Source organism: Crinia signifera, chromosome 5 (genome assembly GCF_055691185.1).
Source record: "Crinia signifera chromosome 5, ASM5569118v1, whole genome shotgun sequence".
Lineage (NCBI taxonomy): Eukaryota > Metazoa > Chordata > Amphibia > Anura > Myobatrachidae > Crinia > Crinia signifera.
Window position 1 is genome coordinate 277487874 of NC_139221.1, and position 22716 is coordinate 277510589.

Sequence of the window (22716 nt, forward strand, 5' to 3'; positions counted from 1 at the left end):
AGAGACACACACCCCCCTGGAGAATACGGCGCCCTCTACCCCCTGGGAATTCCCCCCTCTTCCTCAATTCCCTGAGGAGTATGCTGATGGGCTGGAGGCCCCTATCACACTAGAGGAGGTTACTAGAGTGATTCAGCAGTCTAAGCCTTCAAAGTCCCCTGGTCCGGATGGCCTGTCCGCGGAATTTTACAAAATACTCTTGCCACGGTTGGGAGATAACCTAGTAGCCTTTTATAATCATATCATCACTACTCAATCTATTCCGTTGTATTTTAACTCTGCCACTATTAAACTTCTCCCTAAGCTGGGCAAGGACTTATCTTTGCCAGGATCTTATAGACCTATTTCACTGCTGAATTTTGACTATAAAGTACTCACTAAAATCCTGGCAGACCGCTTAAAATTTCACCTTCCGCGGGTAGTCCATCCGGACCAGACAGGCTTCATTATGGGACGCCACTCTGTAACAAATGTGAGAAAACTACTAGGAGCAATATATCACACATCCCGTTCTTCGGACGACACCCCTAAGCTGATTGTCTCCTTTGATGCCGAAAAGGCGTTTGATCTGGTGAGGTGGGATTATCTATTCACAGCAATGCGCCTTTTTGGCTTTACACCTGGCTTTATCAACATACTACGTACCCTCTACAGCGCCCCTATGTCTCAAATATCATGTAATGGCTCCACCTCCCCACCCTTTGTGATCACCAGGGGCACCAGGCAGGGATATCCTTTATCCCCTCTCCTATTCACGATTGCTATGGAACCCCTGGCGATCGCTATACGTAATTCAACGGGCTGCGGTCATTTGGTCTACTGCATTATGGTAGAAAGTCATTAGGTCGAATCCATTAGGTCGACATGCTAAAAGGTCGACATGACTCTAGGTCGACATGGGAAAAGGTCGACATGATTCTAGTTCGAAAGGTCATTAGTTCGACAGGTCATTAGTTCGACAAGGTCATTAGTTCGACATTGTCTATGTCGACATTCACAAGGTCGACATGGAGTTTTTCACTGTTTTTTGAGCCAACATGTGCCGACAGGCGGTATTTCATGCCCTACCATCCACTAGGGCGTGGTGGGAGAATAAAATAGTGTGCCGAGCGTAGCGAGGCACCGTGCCCGACGCATTGCGAGCGCAGCGAGCGATGCGAGGGGATGCAGTGCACTTTAAACTGTGTCCATGTCGACTGTGTTGACATTCAGGTAAAAAAACAGTGAAAAACCCCATGTCGACCTTGTGAATGTCGACATAGACAATGTCGAACTAATGACCTTGTCGAACTAATGACCTGTCGAACTAATGACCTTTCGACCTAGAATCATGTCGACCTTTTCCCATGTCGACCTAGAGTCATGTCGACCTTTTAGCATGTCGACCTAATGGATTCGACCTAATGACTTTCTACCATAATGCAGTAGACCAAATGATCCCAACCCAATTCAACTCTAATAGAAGGTATTAATATCCAAACTAAAACACTTAAGGTATCTCTATATGCAGATGATATGATATTATTTCTCTCCAACCCGGTCACTACTCTTCCTGCTGTTCTCGAATTGATTTCTGCATTCGGCTCTATCTCCGGATATAGAGTCAATTTGAGCAAGTCAGAGATCCTCCCAATACAAGGCCCATCAGCATACTTTTCTTCCTTACCAATACTCCAACCTTTCCATATCTCATCCACAGCTATTAAATATTTAGGTATTCATATTCCCTCCGACCTTACTAATTTATATAAACTAAACTTCACCCCAGTCATCGACAAAATTAAGAACTACCTAGACAATTGGATGTCCCTTCCTATCTCACTCTTGGGTAGATTAGCAGCCATCAAAAGTGTGTTGTTCCCAAAAATATTCTACGTAATGCAGATGCTACCAGTGGGAATTTCACCCAAGGATTTGAAACTGCTTAACGCTACTTTCTCTCGCTTCCTATGGCAGGGGAAACGCCCACGAATAGCTCTTGCCAGACTGAGATTACCCCGAAAAAAAGGAGGGCTGAGTTTTCCAGACTTAGCTCAATATTCTAATGCTATATTCTTCAGGTATGTCAGTGACTGGCTGCTCGACAATAGTTCCTATACAGATACACAACTAGATGCTGCATTATTTGCTCCATATTCCCCTAATGGTCTTCTCCACACCAAATGGACTGAAATCCCAGCAGAGATCAGAGAGCATCCCCTATTCAGAGATACCTACCGTGCTTGGTTAGCCGTCACCAAGAAATTCCACTATAACCCGCTCTATTCTCCATTTATTTCACTATGGGGAAACCCTGCTTTTACCCCGTCATTATCCAACTCTACTTTTTCCCAATGGAAAGAGAAAGGCTTGGCCTCTATTTCCAAAGTTTATGACCCTGGAGGCAGACTACTCTCATTCGCGGACCTTCAGTCTCAATATCAACTCCCCTCTCAAAACTTCTACATGTATCTCCAAGTTAGACACTACATCCAATCCCTACCCAAACCCAACACCACCGACAACACACCAAATCTTCTGCTATCCCTCCTTAAACTTATGCCCTCTGCTCCATACAGAGTTAGCACCCTATATATACCACTAACATCTCTAGCTGCCTCCACGAGCTGGGCATCTACTTTACAAAGATGGTCATCGGATACCCCTAATATCACCTTATTGCCTGACCTATTATCACAATACGACTCCACCCTTAAATATTTACAGTCCTCCTACCTACAGGAAGTCCATATCAGAATGATCCACAGGGCATATATCTCACCCGCTCAGAGGAAGCAAATGGCGAGCTCTGAAACAGGCGCCTGTGTCAAATGCTCTGTATCTCATGCTGATTTCTTTCACTGTATATGGGGATGTAGGAAAATACGGAAATTTTGGCACAAAGTAGTTCAATTCATTAACTCTATGCTTTCTCTACATCTAACCCCTGACCCGCTAGCATGCATCTGTGGGAACTTCAGGAATTGGAACTTGGGTCCTGATAAGCAATACAAAATACGGCTATTAGTCACATTAACCACTGTCGCCAAGAAAATTATTTTAATACACTAGACGAGTCGATCCGCTCCATCTCTCGTGGAGGTAAAACAAAAAAATGGTGCAGATTCTGTATTGTGACAGGAGATCCACGATACCAGATGTGGAGATGGGTGTTGAAAAATTCTATAAAAAGTGGGAATACTTTATTAACACCCTTGATAACCAATCTCAAAATCATATAATGAGGTTATTTGAAAACACCTCCTGGAACCTGCTGCGTCAGGTAGCAGCTGGAAACTGATGTGTATAAATAATTGACCAATACTTGCAACGATACAATTATTCTCTTATAGCGGACCGGAAGCCCCTTCTATTCCAAGGTACCCCTCTTTATAGCTTTCCTCATGTGTGTTCCCCCCCCCCTCCCCCCCCCCCGAACACTTTGATGTAATCTCCTCCAATGACATCACTACATAGTATTTCAAATCTACGGGTGCACCGACACCCCCCATTCTTTCCACAACTGTTTACTAAGTTTACTTAGAATTGTATTTGCAAGAACTTTTGTAAAAGTTAGTTTACATCATCTCCAATGTACCAGGTAGTGCTTGGTTTTGGATTCTACTTGACATGTGAGATGTATTGTTTGTCAATCTTTTCTTTTGAAAATCGCAATAAAAATATATTTAAAAAAAAAAAAAAAAATTAAATATGGAATAATCCCTTATACAGAATGCTTCTGGTCCCGAGCATTTTGAATAAAGGATGTTCCACCTGTACATCCCGCCTGTATGTTTTTATAAACTGATTTGCATTCATCTTCTTTTCTCGTGAGTTCTACAGGTATGTTACACTTACACTTAACACTTTGTTTTATATAACTTATTATCGACATACAATGTAATATACAATATTCGTTTATTCTTGCACACTTACATCTTTTATTAGAATATTTGTGTTAAGTTTTTAATATGCATTTTTTTATCCTCCTAAATAATCGTCTCCATTCAGAATCTCACTGTAAGCCAATTACAGTATAGGTAATGTATTCAGAACTTCTTCCTTTTTTCCTTTTGGTTTGTATAGAAGCTGTATGTGACCAGCCAATAAATATGATTTACAACTACTACTGCATAAGAGTCTAAAATCCCCCCTCAGAAATGAATGTCTAATGTGTAGCGATCACCCATTTTCCAGTGGATCATCTGGCATAATACACTTATTTGTGTGTTAGTATGACAATATCATCTCTTGGGTTTATTAGACTCCTGAGGCAGATGCAATATTTTGAACTATTTTCTGTTGGAGGCAAAGAGAGGTCATCGTTTCATTACAAAGGACGGGAATTGAGCGCTAAAACTATTTTCTGCCACTTTAATGGTCTTTGTTTGCTTCCTAGTTTTAAGAACGGCTCCCTGATGAGAGAGAAAATCAGAGACGATTGTTCATCTGGCTCCTGGGAAGAGTTTTCTAAAATGTTAAGATCAACCCCCATTGGAAACAATGGCAATATAGGTATGGTTATAAATATAGGTTCACACCACAGTATTAGCTGGACTAAAGACTAACTGAAACAGTATATAACATGATGTGGATGAAAAAATCAGCTATCAAATACACGCATTCAAACGCCCTATATAATAGCATGTGCGCAATAATAGTCATATTCTCCATCCTTTAGAATGCAGGAACACCTTCATGAGTATACAGTATATTATGAACTTGGAGGTTTCATTTGTCAAAGGCATTTACTGAAATACGTACCAGGCAATTTTAGATATCTGAGGTAGCATCCACATGTTCAGTAAAATTGAAGCATATACAAGAACAATCATATTAGGCATTTACATCATAATGATTGTCCAGTGGCGTAGCTACGTTTTGGGCACCCCCCGCCGTTAGGGCCCCCCCCCCCCGCCGCCGCCCCGCCAAGCACCCCTACCTACCCCCCGCCAAGCACCCCTACCCCCCCGCCCCGCCGCCCATGCAAACCCCCCTCAATCCCCCACAGCTTACCTATCGCGCTGGTCCCGGCGGCTCCGTTCTTCTGCTGAGGACCATCAGGAAATGGCCGCCCCCATACAGCAGACAGTTTTAGAGAACAGTGTGCTATATGGGGGCGGCCATTTTGTGGTGGTCCCCAGCAGAAGAACGGAGCCGCCGGGACCAGCGAGATAGGTAAGTCTGCGGGGGATTGGGGGGGTTTAACTATAGCACCGCAGCTCCCGGCGCCCCCACATGCACAGCGCCCCCCCGCGGTGGCGGGGGCTGCGGTGCTATAGTTACGCCGCTGTGATTGTCCTCATTATGAGGGGTGGGTGGTGGGGGATGTATCAAGCTACAGTCTGTAAAATTATTAAGGATCTAATTGGTTGGTACTTTATCACCCTAAAAATGTATTGTTACATTGGGCCCCCCACAAAGGGGGCCCACACCACACACATTGCCCCCATTTTTTTAATACTTAACCCTCCGGAGTGCTGCGAGGAAGGCAGTAGCGCTGCCGGAATCTCCAAAATATGGCTGCAGCGCCATTTTTTCCGGAGGTTTGCGCATGCACACTAGTGCTTAGCCTCTATTGCACTTTGGTGCGGGGTGCAGCGGTCGGGAAAGAGGAGGGGGCCAAAATGGGCGAGGCTGCAGGTAAATAGCCTGCCGGGTTTTCAGTTCTGTTGCTTAGTCGGTTTCTACTAAGTGTGTTGTAAAAGACTGTTATTGTTTGCATGTATTAAATTGAGAGGGCCATTCAGACCTCCTCAGTGCGGGCCGAATTTGCTGCCTTGTCTGATTGTAGGGGTTTACGCCTGCGGAATATGCGCATGTACGAACACCTTTCGTGAGTTTCACACTCAGGGGCGTTCGCTCCAGGATAGGTGGGCAGGGAGCAGACTGCCTAGGGGGTTCCTGGGCGTGTCTGCAAAACCGGTGGGCGTGCCCCTAGAAACACTGGGCGTACCCCTGCGAATGCAGGTGTGACGATGCCTGCTTGGGGAGGGCGGCTGACGTCACAAGACGTCAGTCTAGACTGACTTTTTTTTGCGAAGGGAATAATAATAATTTGATGGTGAGCGACAATCGAATGATTTTACTTCCGTACAGCCGCATGCCAGCGGATGTGTTCCCCAACGCATCCGCTCGTATTCTAGTGACCGCATTCGGGCAGCCTGCGACATTTGCCTGCTCGCTAGACAGCAAATTTACGCAGGCTAGCGAGTAGGTTTGAATCAGGCCCCAAGTTTAGTTCAACTTTTTTCCTTAAAAAATAAGCAACACTAGTATTGTATTTGTATTATGGTTTTATGGTGTGCAGTACCAGTTCTTAGCCTCCAGATGGCACAATTGCACATGTTCTATATAGATCATGTTTTCTGATGGCTCAATATCTCATTATACAGTACTGAAAGCTGTATACTGTACTACTAAAATAACAAAAACATTTCTTTTTTTTTCACACCAGATTCATTTTTGAAGCATATTGCTAAAATGATTTTCTATTTATGTTGCTATGTTACTGCTACTTGTGATACTAATATTATTTTTATTTTTTAAATGTTTCCTAGGATTTTATTTTGATGTCATGGAAATCACTCCACAGGCTCTTGGTGTTCACAGGTTCAATGCTGAAAATCAAAAGGTACAGTGACTCTCTGTACACCCACATGAATACACAGGCATCTTGCAGAGATGCTCCCACACAAATACATGACACTTTGTAGTCTGACACCTTGTGCTGTGGGCCTGATTCAGAGATGTACATAAACCTAGTTTTTTCACAGTTGAGCGATTAGCTGCGGTCTGCTCATGCATGTCAATTATTTCATTCTTCTTCTTAGTGGTCTTCCACAAAACAGACTTTTACCATTACAATCCATTTTAAAAGCAGCTGCAAGGATGATCTGCTTTGCTCAGTATTCATCTGCTGCTTCGCTTTGTCAATTCTTCTATTGGCTACATGCACTCTACCGAATTCTATATAAAACAGTTTTAGTTACACATAAGGCTATTAACCAAATGACACCAACATCTCTTCACTCATTTCAAAATATCTCCTACTGTAGCCTGACCTGTCCAATCAGTACAAGATCTGTGTCTCTCATCCACACTCTTTAAATGCTCCATTCATAGTTACACCATGCTTTATGTGCTGCAGCCAGTATGTAGAATGCCCTCCCATGCACAATAAGACTCTCCTCTATTCTCTGAACCAATAAGCGTTACCTGAAAACTAGCCTCTTCATACGACCTTATTCAATTCCAGGACCGCCTACATAATCTCTATAAGCCATTGTATCCAATTACCCTTTATGTGGTCCACACATAACTATATATATATATATATATATATATATATATATATATATATATATGTCTACAAAAGAAACGATAAGAGCAAGCGCACTATAGTGCATGAATCAATTTTAAACAATTTATTGAAGGGTACACAGATGATAAAACAGGTAGCGGGGGTCACGTACCACAAGAAGCGGCACTAGTCACCGCAGTAGAATTGCAAGAACTGCTTCTCCCAGCAGTATTATGTCGGAGTAGTTACACTCGAATGCGGCGTCCACGGCAGCAGCGGTTGTAGTCTCACACCCCACAGGTTAAGGTTCTTGGTCAGAGAAGACGCTAGGCCACGCCCCAAAGCGTTTCGTCATCGACTTCGTCAGAGGGCTGCTATATATATATATATATATTCTCTTTCTTTACTTCACAGCATTCTTGTGTGACCAACAGCCTCTACAGCTTGTAAGCTTGTGAGCGGGGCATACACACGGGGCGATTTAAGACCTATTTCTCTATCATCCATAAAGGATACTGGGGAATCAGTTAGTACTATGGGTATAGATGGGGTCCAAAGGAGCCTGTGCACATTAAACTTCAAACAGGGTGTGCTGGCTCCTCCCCTCTATGCCCCCTCCCACAGCTTCAAGTTAGAAAAATGTGCCCTCAAGAGAGGATGCACACTTTACAGCTCCAGAGGATTTCATTCATTATTTTAAACTTTTATTTATTTGGGCATGCTGCTTTGACATGCAGCATGCCTGCAGCTTGGGAGCTTAGACGGGGGGGGGGGGGGGGGGGGGACGAATAAGGACCTCTTAAGGTGCTGCTCCTATCCTCACTGTTGGAACACGTTCCAGAATGTCGGATATTGTTGCTTGGAAGCTACTTTCTACCCTGTGTGGATATGATATATATGCAATTTTGTATGTGTTTTGGCACCCAAGAAAGTACATCCATTACGGTGTGCGGTTTCTCATATGTATAATCTGCAACTCTGGGGACGGTTACCTCGAAGGGACTCAATGTATTTCTGTGAGTTCTTGCTGATTTTGGTAGAATCGGATAGGATACTGATAAGGCATCCTATGATATAATTAGCCCTGCTGTTTTTTCAGCTTTTTTAAGGGGCGGGCCAATGTTGACATGATCGACATGAACCCGAAAATTATTTTTAAATGTATGTATATTTGTATGTCTTGTCTGTAAATATGAGTAGTTTTTTTCACATTTGTTTAGTAATATGGATTTGCTGGTCCATCTATAAGTGGTTATACTGTACTACTGCTAATAAATAGTATAGAAAATGTTTGCCATATATATCTGTGGCACCAGGACATCGCGGTATGGCTGTTATGACACTGGCTTATTTTCAGTTATGAGAAATGTAATTTCCCTGTATGAAGTGATACATAGGGTCTGTAAGCGCGTGATAGATGGCGCTATGGATCCTCCTTATTGTTTCTGCCTGTGTCCCAACGAGACTTGAATGTGGTGGCGCAGGTCAGTTGTTTTGATTACCCCTGTTACCATGGTGCTGGCAGCGTCGCATGGTAATGACGCAGGGTGTAACCATTAAATCCGTCTGAAGCCCCTGGTCTTTAAATTGACGGTGGCGCTAGTACATTGGAAGTAATGGTACTTCCGGTACCGGGCGTGCGTTCCAGCAGCGTGGAACGCATGGTACTTCCGGTTTCGCGGCACGTTATTATTGTGATTACCTTTGATGCTTTAATAAAACAGTAAACCTTATGCCAGTTTGCCTAATAGCTTAACCGCGTTGTCTGCCAGCTTATTACTTTATATGTAAACAAGTAGTTTGTCTAGATATATGATTTTTGTGATGCATGGCTGTGATTGGTCATTATGTACACCAGGTGATGTAGAACAGGTATATATACCACTCTGGTGGCCAGTTTGAATTGGGTGTTCATGGTGGAAGGACCTCTTCTGTACATTACTTGGCTTTGACAAAGGTCTTGGACAAGACCGAAATGTTAGCCGTGTCATGTGAGCAACAATAAAACCTTTTTTCATGTTTATTCAACGATTGGTGAGTGCCCTCTTTTCTTGTTCTCTGTTATTTGGATATTATGTCCTTGGAGTGAGCACCACCGTGGTGACTCAGCTGCCATAGGTGCGGAATTTCTGGAAATTTATATATATATATATTTGCCAGTATAAATATTCTCTGTAGCTTCGGCGCTATTACAGGAAGAGGAGCTACCTCAGAGCAGGACCAGCAGTGACTCCTCCAAGGCACTTCAGTCTACAGTTTTACTGGTACAGGGGTGTTAAACTGGAGGAGAGCCGCTGAAAAATGGCTCCTTTAAGGGATTGTGGGGCAGATGTACTAAGCTTTAACAAGAGATAAATCCAAGGGTGATGAGGAGAGATAAACATCCAGCCAATCACCTGCCAACTGCCATGTTATAGGCTGTGTTTGAAAAAAGTCAGTAAGGAGCTGATTGGCTGGACGTTTATCTCTCCTTATCACACTTGAATTTATCTCTTGTTAAGGCTTAATACATCTGCCCCTGTGTCACTGGTATATCAGTGTCAATTCCACTGATAGTGCCATTACATTCACACTGGGTCTGGTTGGCAAAGTGTGCTGGTTTCCTTCCTTCTGGGTCCCTTACATGGCTGGGGCATACTTGCTTTTACACCCCCCCCCCCATGATATCACTGTGTGTGTGGGTGTGTGTATCTGTGTACAAGTGTGACTGTTTTATTCAAGCTGGTTGCTTCTACCTCAGGTGCACCACAAAAGCGTGGGCTTTTAGAGGTTTTCTCTGACTCCAAAGAGGAGGGTGAGCAGGAGGAAGGTGAGGAGGTGGAGCCTATTTTGGAAGAGGTTTATCCAACTCAGGGCCTCAAACCTCTTATTGTGGCCATCAGAGATGTGTTACTTATACCTGCTGAGGAATCTGAGGCACAGCAATCCTTTTTTTTTTTACGAAGAAAAGGGCTAGTGTCACTATTCCTGATTCTAAGGATTTGGATGACCTTTTCAGGAAAGCTTATGCATCCCCGGATAAAAAATTCCAGATTTCCAAGCATCTAGTGTCCACCTTCCCCTTTGCTCCAGAGGGCAGAAATCAGCCAGCAGTGGATGCCTTGGTCTCATGCCTGTCAAAAAAGACAGTCCTGCCAGTTACTGAGGCGGCTGCCTTGAAGGATCTGGCCGATTGGAAAGATTGAGGGCATTTTTAAAATCTATCTACACTCCTGCGGGTGCGTTCCAGAAGCATATTATTGCAGGCTGCTGGATGCCATTCACTCATAGGCAGGTCATGTTCAGGAAGGCCTGGTGGGTGGAAAGACCCTGGTTGATATGACAACCCTGGTTAAACACATTCAGGATACCACGCGTGTCCTTTGTGAAACCTTTAAGGAGGTCGGCGTCATTAACACAGTCTCAGCACGCAGATCCTTCTAAAGAATCAGAAGTCTCACATGATGCCTACCCAGAGACTTCTCTTTCTGGGGGATGATTCTGAACACAGTAGACCAGAGAATCTTCCTTCCATCAGACAAAGCAATGGCCATTCAGGAATTGGTCAGGGAGGTACTGACTCCGAACCAGGTCTCTGTATTCCCCTGTTGGGAAAGTTGGTGGCGTCCTATGAGGCCATCCAATACAAGCATTTACATGCCAGGAGTTTCCATTTGGATCTCCTGCGCTAATGGTCATGCTCCCACCTGCACATGCGTCGGTTGATATGGCTATTCCTTCGGGCCAGAGTTTCTCTGGCATGGTGGTTTCAGTCGTCTCACCTGTTATGCAGATCGGGTTCCAATATTGGGTCCTGTTAATGATGGATGCGAGCCTAAGAGACTGAGGAGCTGTAACCCAAGGGGTAAAGATTATGGGCAGGTGGTCAAGCTACAAGTCTCTTCTTCCAATCAACATAATGGAACTTCGGGCGATTTACAAGGCTCTGATTCAGGCCTCCCATCTGCTCCTAAATCAGGCGATTCAGGTGCAGTCCGACAACGCTACAGCTGTAGCGTATGTCAATCATCAAGAAAGGACAAAAAGCAGGGCCTGTAAATTGTCAAGGAGGGACAAAAAGCAGGGCAAGATTGTGGAGGTTTCCACAATCTTGGCAGAAAAGCATTCAAAGGCCATATTTTCTTTTTTCATTTTAGATGTGGAAACCTGGGAGGCCACCTTTCTTAGTCGCCATGACCTACAGCCCCAGGTGTTCCAGCTGATCACATACTGGTGGGGTTGCCCGGACATAGATCTGATGGTGTCGGCTCAACAAGAAGCTGCATCTTTACTGTATCAGGACCAGGGACCCCCAGGCAGCGGCAGTGGACACACTGTCTATTCCTTGGTCATACCAGCTAGTATACTTATTCCCTCCAATTTCTTAGCTGTCCCAAGTACTTCGCAACAGCAAGTTTGAGAGGCTTTCATCTCAAAGCCGCCCAGTGTGTATGGCCCGGCAATGAGTGATGAGTGGTGATCATCGCCGCATCATCGCCAGGAAAGCCGCTCATCTGCTGGTATAACCAGCAGATGAGCGGCTTTGAGGACTTTGAGGACGGCTCTGCATAGCGCTGCGCTATGCAAAGCCATCTGCCTCCCCCACCAACAGCGCCGGATAGGGGAAAAGCCGCTCAGTGTTTATGCACTGTAACAGATTTAGAGTATTACAAACTGTGCACAGTGACCACACAGCGCCAGGAAATAGTGGCAGTATCATCAGTCACATGTTCTTCTTCTTTTTACTTTAGGTGTCAGAATTCCCAAAAGAAGTTGAAATCCGAGCTCTGATTGAGGGGCAGTTTATGGCTAAGAGGGTTTACGCAGAGCGCCTTGGGTATAAAATAAGTAAGTCTGCAAATTTCTAATATTCCAAAGTTCCGGTTGTTCTACCACCTTTTGCAAATATTAATGTATGAAAATGCATGCTTTCATCACTACCAATCTGTGTTAAGCATGGTGTTAAGATGTAGCCTGTTGCAGTGTGTGTGTTTTATTCCTCTAGCTATACTGATAGGAAGGTGTATTTAATCTTTTACTGTTGTTTTACCGACACTGATACAGCCTGCTACGTCCGCTTGTTATCGACTTGTTCATTACAGTTTGATTGTGCTTTCAAACTTCTTTCTTAATCTCTCTGTCCAGCATTCAATACATTCATTTGTATTTTAAAAGATCAGCTAACTATTGATCTCTCTGTTAGGGTAGGATAGTGAAGTGTTTTAATCTGAGGTAAGGACTATATGGTAGACTATATTATTAGGTCATAAATAAATGCACAATAAGATCTATTATTTCTAAGGAATTTGCTGGAAGCAGAGATGTACATCCGGCAAAGTGTAGTTCTTCTGTGTGCCTAATTATCAGTGTCTTACCACTGCCAATACTCAGGGAATAATAACAAACCATGTTTTCTAGATCTCCTTACAGAACTACAAGTGAAATTTAGAATTACCTTAACCACTTAACCGGATAAACTTGTTTATATAGTCCCCAAAAGTATGAATTCGAATGTAGAGAGGTTGGCACAATGCATCAGATGCAACCATGTAGGTCAGGCATGTCCAAACTATGGCCCTCCAGCTGTTGTGAATCTACAAGTCCCATCATGCCTTGCCACAGTTTTGATATTAAGGAATGCTAAAATTACAGTATGGTAAGGCATGCTGGGATGTGTAAAGGTCTAGGTGCCACAATAGAGGGCTGATATATAGGGAATAGGTGGTGGTAGGACATAGGCAAACGCAGGGGGGATCCCCTCCTCTTGGTTAGTGCCTTAAATTATGACAATAGCACTGGTATATAATATGATCAGTAGAGCTACCACCACAGTGTAAGGGACAGAGTAGAGCTGATGTAATGGTTAGCATTACTGCCTCACAGCACTGAGGTCATGGGTTCAATACCCACCATGGCCCTAACTGTGCGAAGTTTGTATATTCTCCCCGTACTTGCGTGGGTTTCCTCCGGGTACTCCGGTTTCCTCCCACAATCCAAAAATATACTGCTAGGCTAATTTGGCTCCCAACAAAATTAACCCTAGAATGTCTGTGTGTGCGTGTACATGTGGTAGGGAATATAGATTGTAAGCTCCACTGGGGCAGGGACTGATGTGAATGGTCAAATATTCTCTGTAAAGCGCTGCGGAATCTGTGTGCGCTATATAAGAAACTGCTAATAAATAAATAAATGTACATGCCTAGTGTACCAGCTTCTTATACCACATTTACTGCCCTCAAACATGGAGAGCAGCTGCCAGGAGGAAGAGACAGCAGCCTTACCATGAAGTGGAAGATTGTGATCTTAGAAAGTGCAGTACTGGTTCTATTATGTTTGTGTATTTATTTATTATATGTTTAATCTTTTCCTGACCACTTATCTTATTTAAATGTTTGAAACAGCCTATACTATGGACCATATGTACTGTTAAATATTATTTCAGGGCTGTTAACACTCCCCCAGATTCCCGTACTTACTCCAATGCGCTGCAGAGTGGGAGATGTTGGATTACATTAGGAAACCCCCTCTAAAATCCTGCCTTTGCCACTGTAGGAGATTGCAAAAACACATTAGTTTATTTATTTGCAGAGGCGTTCCTTTCTGAAGCAATTTCTCAAACTGGACAAAAGCGAAGGAGAAAAGTGTTAATTCAGTAATAGTATAATAAGAGAAAAGCAGATGGCTGAGAACAGAACTGTGAGACAGGTCAACAAATGTGTAGGAAGTCAAAAGTAGAAATAGTAAATCAGCAATTTGAGAGTTAGAAGGTGAACCAGGATATAACGGTACTGCAAGGTCAAAGGTATACAGTATATACTGTATATCAAAGCACAAAGTGAAGTGTTTACCGTGAGATAATTTTATATACCATGCTCCATGTGTTTGCTGGAGGGGTCTATATATCTGCTGATGATAGGGGAACTCATATCACTTGCGTAACACTGAAACATTGTAGTGAGAGTGGTGCTGTACATATTGGGGTGAATGCAATTGTTGCAGCCCCTTTGCCAAAATGCCCTCTTTTCTGGAGCGCTTTCCCATTGCTGGCCTGAAACACCTACAGACTGTCAATCAGGCTAAAAGGGCATACACATGGGGCAATTTCAGCCCCATTTCGAAGCGATCTGACTAAAACGCTTATGGTCCATACACACTGGGTGACTATGCCCAGAGTGTATGGACAGCAGTGATCGCATTCATCGCTGGGGGGAAAGCTGCTCAGTGAAAACACACTGAGCTGCTTTCCCCCTGCCCGGCGCCGACAGCGGGGAGAGGACGGCTTTGCATAGCGAGCCTGAAGGTCAAACATTTTACATATATCTATATACCCATTGGGAGTGGTTCTACTCTCTTTACCCCTTCCATGCTTCATAGGAGGAGGATGTAATCTGACACCTTACCATACAGGACACCACCTGCCCCGAAGCAGGTCGCTGGTCTGTTGTTCTGGGTTCGGGTCCATTCCAGTTTTGTTCCTATCCCAGGGAGACCTGGACTTCCTGCTGCTGGTAGATGTCATTGTCATGCTCCGGCAGAAGAGAGAGACTGCACTTGTGCGCAGTATAAACCGCACTGACCCAGGAATGACACCAACACATAGCAGTGACTGAGGCCAGGCTTTAAAGGGCTTTATTGCGCTACCTGGGTCAGGTTGGGATAATTTGGTCTACAGCATGTTGGTCGACAAGCATTAGGTCGACACCACTAGGTCAAAATGGGGAAATGTCAACATGGTTCTAGGTCGAAATGGGTTTAGGTTGACAGGTCATTAGGTCGACAGTGTCTAGGTTGACAGTCAAAAGGTCTATATGGGGCTTTTCACTGCTTTTTGACCCAAATGTTGACACAGTTGACATGGACACAGTTTTCAGTGCACCGCATCCCCTCGCATCGTGCTTCGGGCACGGTGCCTCACTACGCTCGGCACACTATTTTATTCTCCCACCACGCCCTAGTGACTGGTAGGGCATGTCGGCTCAAAGAACAGTGAAAAACCCTATGTCGACCTTTGGACCGTCGACCTAGACACTGTCGACCTAATGCTTGTGTCGACCTAACGACCTGTCGACCTAGACCCATGTCGACCTAATGGTGTTGACCCAATGCTTGTCGACCAAAATGCTGTAGACCAAATGGCCGTATCCCCCTGGGTCACTCTAGTGTTCAACCGAACCAGCTGATCACTGTGTTCAACAATGACCATGTCCATAACAAAACATCATGATAAACATGGCACGGTACTCTTTACCTATCACGGCGCCCATCGCGGGCATCGCGGGTACATTTATGTCTGGCCGCGACGCGACCGACGCGATGCCTGCGATTTCCCATTGAAAACCATGTTAAACATGGAAATCGCGTCGGTCGCGTCGCGGCCGGCCATAAATGTGCACACGATGGCCGCGACGCGATGCCCACGATTTGCCATAGGAATCAATGTTAAAAGGCCCGATGGACACGATTTTCATGTTAAATGGCTGAATGGACCCGATTTTACCATAGCAAACAATGTTAAATGGGCCTTAGAGCCCAAATACTTACCCTGAACTCTGAAATGGCCCCCCCAATTGTTTACGCCACCCCACGATCAACGTCAACCCGAAGCGTGGCGAGCGGCGGCGGTACGCGTCCTCCGACCTTTTCATACCCCCACTATCCACGTCGGCGTGGAGTTGAGAATAGAATAGTGTGGCGAGCGCAGCGAGCCCCGCGAGGGGACGCGGATACCTTCACAGCTATACGCGTCCCCTCGCGGGCTTCACAGGTATCCGCGTCCCCTCGCGGGGCTCGCTGCGCTCGCCACGCTTCGGGCTCGGTGGCTCGCTGCGCTCGCCACACTATTCTATTCTCAACTCCACGCCGACGTGGATAGTGGGGGTATGAAAAGGTCGGAGGACGCGTACCGCCGCCCCTCGCGGGCTCGCTGCGCTCGCCACGCTTCGGGTTGACGTTGATCGTGGGGTGGCGTAAACAATTGGGGGGGCCATTTCAGAGTTCAGGGTAAGTATTTGGGCTCTAAAGCCCATTTAACATTGTTTCCTATGGTAAAATCGGGTCCATTCAGCCATTTAACATGAAAATCGTGTCCATCGGGCCTTTTAACATTGATTCCTATGGCAAATCGTGGGCATCGCGTCGCGGTCATCGTGTGCACATTTATGGCCGGCCGCGACGCGACCGACGCGATGTCCATGTTTAACATGGTTTTCAATGGGAAATCGTGGACATTGCGTCGGTCGCGTCGCGTCCGGGCATCTTTAGCCCGCATACGACGCGACCGACGCGATTTTTTACCTCACGATGCCCACGATCAAGATCGTGGGCGCCGTGCTAGGTAAAGAGTACCCATGGCACAAAGGAGCTATACAGCACATAGTATCTGATTTTAATGTTAATAGAAATGTGCAGCAGTACAGATTGTGATTACTGGCAGTCAGTGAATTCAGTACAAAGTGTGAAATACTGTTGCTTTGTGTTTTTCCAGCATATGTAGACTTTTGACATTGTTTAAAAAGCTTGTTTGGTAGGGTATTTAGAGGAGATTGGAGGAAGAAATATTGTTATAACTGCAATGAAAAGTTATGATTAGAATGAAGTGTATTTTTATTATTATTATTTAGTTGTGCTTTTAGTCTGCAGAGCTTTCCTGGAGTGAACCGCTATCTCCTGTAGGTCAGTATACAGTACTGTATCCCAGGAAAAGGAGTAAATTAGTTTTCATCTTTTGTGCAAACACCACAGCACTTCTGCTGCTGCTGACCAATATCTGCTCTGATGCTCCGTAAGCCACAGGGAGATAAAGTTTAGCAGGAGCTTAAGGCTGTTCATTTACGAGGCAGAAAGTTATCTGTGGCTTTTAAAGTTCATAATTTGTACACAAGTAAAGCAAAATTGGACAGGGAGCTGTGGGTGAAAATATGAAACCTGTATGAACCTGTGCGCTTTGAAAACCCGGCAATATTTAAGAAAACTCTAAGCAAGCTCACATAAGAGACATTTATCTTTTTCTAAAATAGAAGAACGATGCATTCACTTTAAAACTTGCAAAAGTAAAAAGGTTGTGTTTTAATGAATAAATACATTTATATTTTTAAAAAAATCAGAACAATCTGATAGTGGTACTGGTACGTTTCACATTCACAGTTAGTAAATGATTTTAGTACTCGAGATGCGATGCAGTAGAAGGTGGGTGATAAAGCACCAGCCAATCAACTGTGTTTGAAAAATGACAGGTGTTGATTGGCTGGTGCGTTATCACCATCTCCTTTTTGAGGTTTACAAGGCTTAATACATCTGCCGCAAGGTTCCATAAGAGCTTTCCAGTGGTTCCAGTGCACTGCACCTGCTTCACCCATGGTACTGTAGTTCCGCCTATGACCCTACAGTAGTTAACAGCATTACCAGCTTGACTGTAGTGTGTTTGAGTAACTATAGCCACAATCTGCTGTGACCTGTCCCAGTAGACCAGAAGCAAAAGGTCTGAAAACAGTCAACACATGAAAGGTTGATGAGTTTTTTTGTTTTTTGGGGGGGGGGGGGCAATTTGTATCTTGTAGCATATTAGTGTACCACATATGGCTACACTAATAGGTACCTCCCTTTACTACCGGCATGCTCAGCAAAGATTACTGCTCGAGTCGGCATAAATCATAAAGTATGAAAAAGTTTAAATTTTTTTTAATAATCTTGAAAAAGCAATGTTGATCATATTCAGTGCCGATTTTTTTTAACTATGTCGACCCTTGATCACGTCGACCTAGTGCATGGCCACCAATAGTGGCCTATTGACTGTTGAAATAAAGTCCGGATATCGACAGAAGAGGGCAATAGACTTTTAGCATTATTACTTAAGGCCAATACACACTGGGCAACTTTAAGCTGAAAGTAGCTCAGTTTTGCCGTTTGGGTTACTTTCAACTCAAACGCCACCCAGTGTGTATGGCCCGGTTGGCCCGGTGATGAGTGCTGATGCTCGCTCCTACACCTTTGCCAGCCCCTGCCACTCATCTGCTAAAATTACCAGCAGATTAGCGACCGATTTTCAGGCCAGCGATTTTCCCCATCATTGGTCTGCATACACGCTGTGCAAACTGGAGTGTAGATATTTTCATTTTTAAATGGTAAAATATTTTTTTCTTTAAGGAACCGCATTGACTTATGATGCAATTCACATGAGGGCATAGAAATAGTGTTTGGTAATTGCCTGCCTCAGTGCTAACATACTTTTTTTAATGTAAGTGCCATTTTGGGAAGAAATTATGATCTAAAGAGACATTCATTTCTCAAGTTCAAAGCGACATTGAGAATATATTTCAGAAGCAATAGTGATAGATTGTAGCGATGGTATAACGTATAATGCACATACTGTACGTGCAGTCCATACATGTCAGTCACGCCTAGGTGCTGAATGAGGAGTATGAAACATTTCATTGAAAACTATCCACCCGTGCCCATGAGGGACACAGTCTATTCATAGGTGCAATATTTCAGGAAAATAACCTTTCCTAAAATCTTGACACTCTCAAAGGCACACACCGTGCTGACTGGTTAGAGAGAAAGGATTTGGCCTTTTCAGTGCCGGTGAACAAAAATCTGTGTGTTCCCATTCCTGCGGATAATGGATCATCTTGAAGCATTAGGGATTTCATTATAACAAGTAACATCTTTGTTTTTAAAATGCTGAGTAGAGTTGAGAAACGCAAAAAAGCCCCCCCATTCAGGCTCTAATTTTATAAACCAGGTGATACTGTATCTGATGAATGGTACTTGTGTATTATAGCGGCGCCCATCGCATCGCATACCATAAGGCATGCGATGGTATGCGATGCGACGTGATATCGTGCGATATTGTACAATGTCATTCAATTTTAAAATTGTATGACATTGTGTATGGCATACAATGCCATACAATGCGATGCAATTAAAAATTGTATAAGCACCCTTATGGGTGCTTACAATGTGAAATGCACCCCCACGCCACCCCCCCACTATAAACGTGAACCCGAAGCATGGCGAGCGCAGCGAGGCCGCGAGGGGCGGCGGTAAGTGTCCTCTGACCTTTTCATACCCCCACTATCCACGTCGACGCGGAGTTGAGAATAGTAAGTGTGGCGAGCGCAGCGAGCCACCGAGCCCGAAGTGTGGCGAGCGGATGCGGATACCTTCACAGGTATCCGTGTCCCCTCGCGGGGCATGCTGCGCTCGCCATGCTTCGGGCTCGGTGGCTCGTTGAGCTCGCCACACTTTCTATTCTCAACTGCACGCCGACGTGGATAGTTGGGGTATGAAAAGGTCGGGGGACGCGTACCGCCGCCCCTCGCGGCCTCGCTGCGCTCTGCACGCTTCGGGTTCACGTTTATAGTGGGGGGGTGGTGTGGGGGTGCATTTAACATTGTAAGCACCCATTTGGGTGCTTAAAAGCACCCTTTAGGGTGCTTATACAATGTTTCATCGCATAGGGGGCAAAAATCGCGTTGCATCGCATGCCAACGGGTGCATGGCATGCGATGCGATTCGATAAAAACATTGCGCGATGTACGTCGGGGGCGCCACTATAATACACAAGTACCAATGAATTATACAAATTGTTTGACATCAAGGGTACTTGTGTACTATCTGGGCGCCCGATATTTTTAATTGCATGCCTTAACTTAAGGCATGCAATGCGATGCGATCGATGCAATTTTTCCATAGGAACCAATGTTAAATGTTCCCAATGGTCCCTGAGACCCGATTTCACATTAGGGCCAATGCGTGGAGTTGATTTTATATAGTGTGGCAAACGCAGCAAGCCACCGAGCCCGAAGCGTGGCGAGGGGCCGCGGAATACGAGCCCAAAGCGTGGCGAGTGGCCGCGGATTACTTAACATGTATTTCGCGTCCCCTTGCGGGGCTCGCTGTGGTCGCCATGCTTTGGGCTCATATTCCTCGGACCCTCGTGGGGCGCGCTGTCACACTATATACAATCAACTCCACGCCGACGTGGATAGTGGGGGTATGAAAAGGTCGGAGGACGCGTACCGTCACCCCACGCGGGCTCGCTGCGCTCGCCACGCTTCGGGTTGGCGTTGATGGTGGGGTGGTGTTAACAATGAAGAGGCATACACCGAATGGGGGGGACCTGAGGGGCATTTAACATTGGCCCTAATGTGAAATCGGGTTTCAGGAACCATTTGGGACCATTTAACATTGATTCCTATGGAAAAATCGCGTCGATCGCATCACATCGCATGCGATTTGGTCGCATGCGATGCGATCAATGCGATTTTTCCGACCCGATGAAAAAATCGGGCACCCAGATAAAACACAAGTAGCACATCAAGTTGCAGAGTTTTAATATGCCTGTGGTTGCATATTAAGATGCCCATAAGGCACCAATCAAACAAAACCAAAAAACGTCAACTCTGCGCTTATGAAAACAGAGCAACACTGGTATGAAAATAAATAAATAATTTAATAATTCAATTGAAATTAACAATGCAAATAGAGAATTACCTCCTAGAAATGGAGGTTTTCGACATAAAGAACTATTTTGTATATTTTTGTGAACAAGGTGGATCATGAGGTAAAAATATCTCTTATGATAAAAAGAGTAAATCGGTAGCTTTCATTCAAATCAATAAAACTGCATGCCCAGTGTAAGATCAAGATAAAGCCGCCAATCATAATATCTGACTCATGGACAGGTGCTTATTCTGTTCTCCTCAACTCCACTGCAGGAGGCATGAGTTACCCAGCCTGGATTGTAGCTTGTATTACCTCTCCTCAATTGTCAGCAGTGCAGGAAGGGAAGTCATGACAGCCAGGATGTCTAGAAGTATCCTCGGCAATGCAGGTATCGCAGCTGGTTAGGCTGTAGACCTTTGGATGAGGTGGACACTGGCATCAATGTAAGGTCTGGCTACGTCCATGTAGACAGGTGATCTAAGGGCATGCAGTACGGTTGGGGTCCATGCAGGCTTTGACATGTTTTTGCCCCTCGTGTGAGCTTTATCAAAGAGTAAAAGCTTGATTGCTTGATAAAACACTGATGATGGAGCGAAATGCATCAGAGCCTTTCATGACCCCAACCACACTGTATGCCTGTAGATCACCTGTGCCATAGGGTGGACGACCCTGCCTTGTGCCATGGGATGGACTACTAAGAAGGAAAGTAGCTTCGACCAGTGTTGTGTGGGTGTGATTTTAGCCATGGAGCGAAGACAAAAAATAAGTTTGAGGTGGATGTGCGCTAGGTCGGCTGCCTTGTGGGGTGATAATGATGGAGTGGTAACCCTAGAAACCACAAAAAGACAAAATGCACAGAAAGGGGGAGTATCAAAATCTCCTCCACTGGCGCCGAGCAATACGTCCCTATAGGTCAAGGGGCGGTCCTCTTCTCCAAAGCTAGGGAAGGCTATTTCATAAAATACCGTATGCCCCTTATGGGGTGAAGGAGTTCCTCTTCTCCGAATCTATAAAACTCAAAACAGGTCCCAAGGGTGGTTGTCACACTGATGGAAGTAGTTATGAGTCCCTGTGTCCCTTAATGCCTCAGTTGGTAGTCGTGGTGACCCAGAATGAGAAATGAATGGGGGTATAGTGTAAAACCATTTATTGAACATACAGACATAAACAAATAACAAGGCAAGTGGAACCACTTGGCATAGTACCGTGTATGGTGGAGAACCAAGATAATATCAAAGTTCTCAAACAGGCTTGAGGTTGAGCGGGATTGATCCCGGGAAAACCAAACGTCCACGCAACCTCCAGGTGCCGGTATAAAATGCCAAAGGTCCAGAAGTCCTCTAAGGAATGGTCCAAAACACTCCAAACGCGTTTTCGATTGCTGGCTGCAATCTTTATCAAGGAGATAAACTGCCCCACTGTCTCCCTAAACACATAACAATAGAAACAATATAACAGAATAGAAAAATTACATGATTAATCTGGCTCTGCTAAGCCATTCACATTCACTCCTGCCACAATCATGGTTTTACATTGCTCTTGCACTCACCTTTACAGTGTGCGTTTGAGTAGCAAGGTATAACGGATAGGGGCACCAAATTGCTGCCTTGCCACAGGTAACAAAAATCCTAGTATCAGCCCTGCTGTACTGTAAGTCCCTTCTCATGAGTATTTCAGAAGATTTTGGGGACAGATTATAAACCTGCAGCCAGTGGAGAGATATGTACAGAAGTGGGAGTGGCAGATTTTACACTTTTATATACAGTAGTAGTAACCAAAAAGAAAAAAATTATATAAACCAACGCTCTAGTAAGATTGGGAGGAATCTACCTCTTGGCTAGGAAAGAAATTGTAATTTGTTGGAAGGGGTTTCTACCTGCACCAAACAGTAGAGCTGACACTACAGTTGGTAATTCCATAGTCCCACTGCATCCATAATAGTAATTACTAATATACAGCAAAAGGGGCAGTGAGTCAGGCTTACAGCTGGTGTCATCGCTGCTCCCCCT

At 44.7% G+C, this 22716-nt stretch overlaps 1 protein-coding gene across 1 annotated transcript in view; it reads left to right on the forward strand.

Moving 5' to 3' along the window:
- Positions 1–22716, forward strand: part of XYLB (xylulokinase) — a 153485-nt gene that overhangs the window by 50498 nt on the left and 80271 nt on the right. Inside the window, exons 13-15 of the mRNA XM_083189068.1 lie at positions 4379–4494; positions 6540–6613; positions 12013–12109. Coding sequence (XP_083045194.1) covers positions 4379–4494; positions 6540–6613; positions 12013–12109 — 287 coding nt within the window. The remainder of the gene's footprint in view (positions 1–4378; positions 4495–6539; positions 6614–12012; positions 12110–22716) is intronic.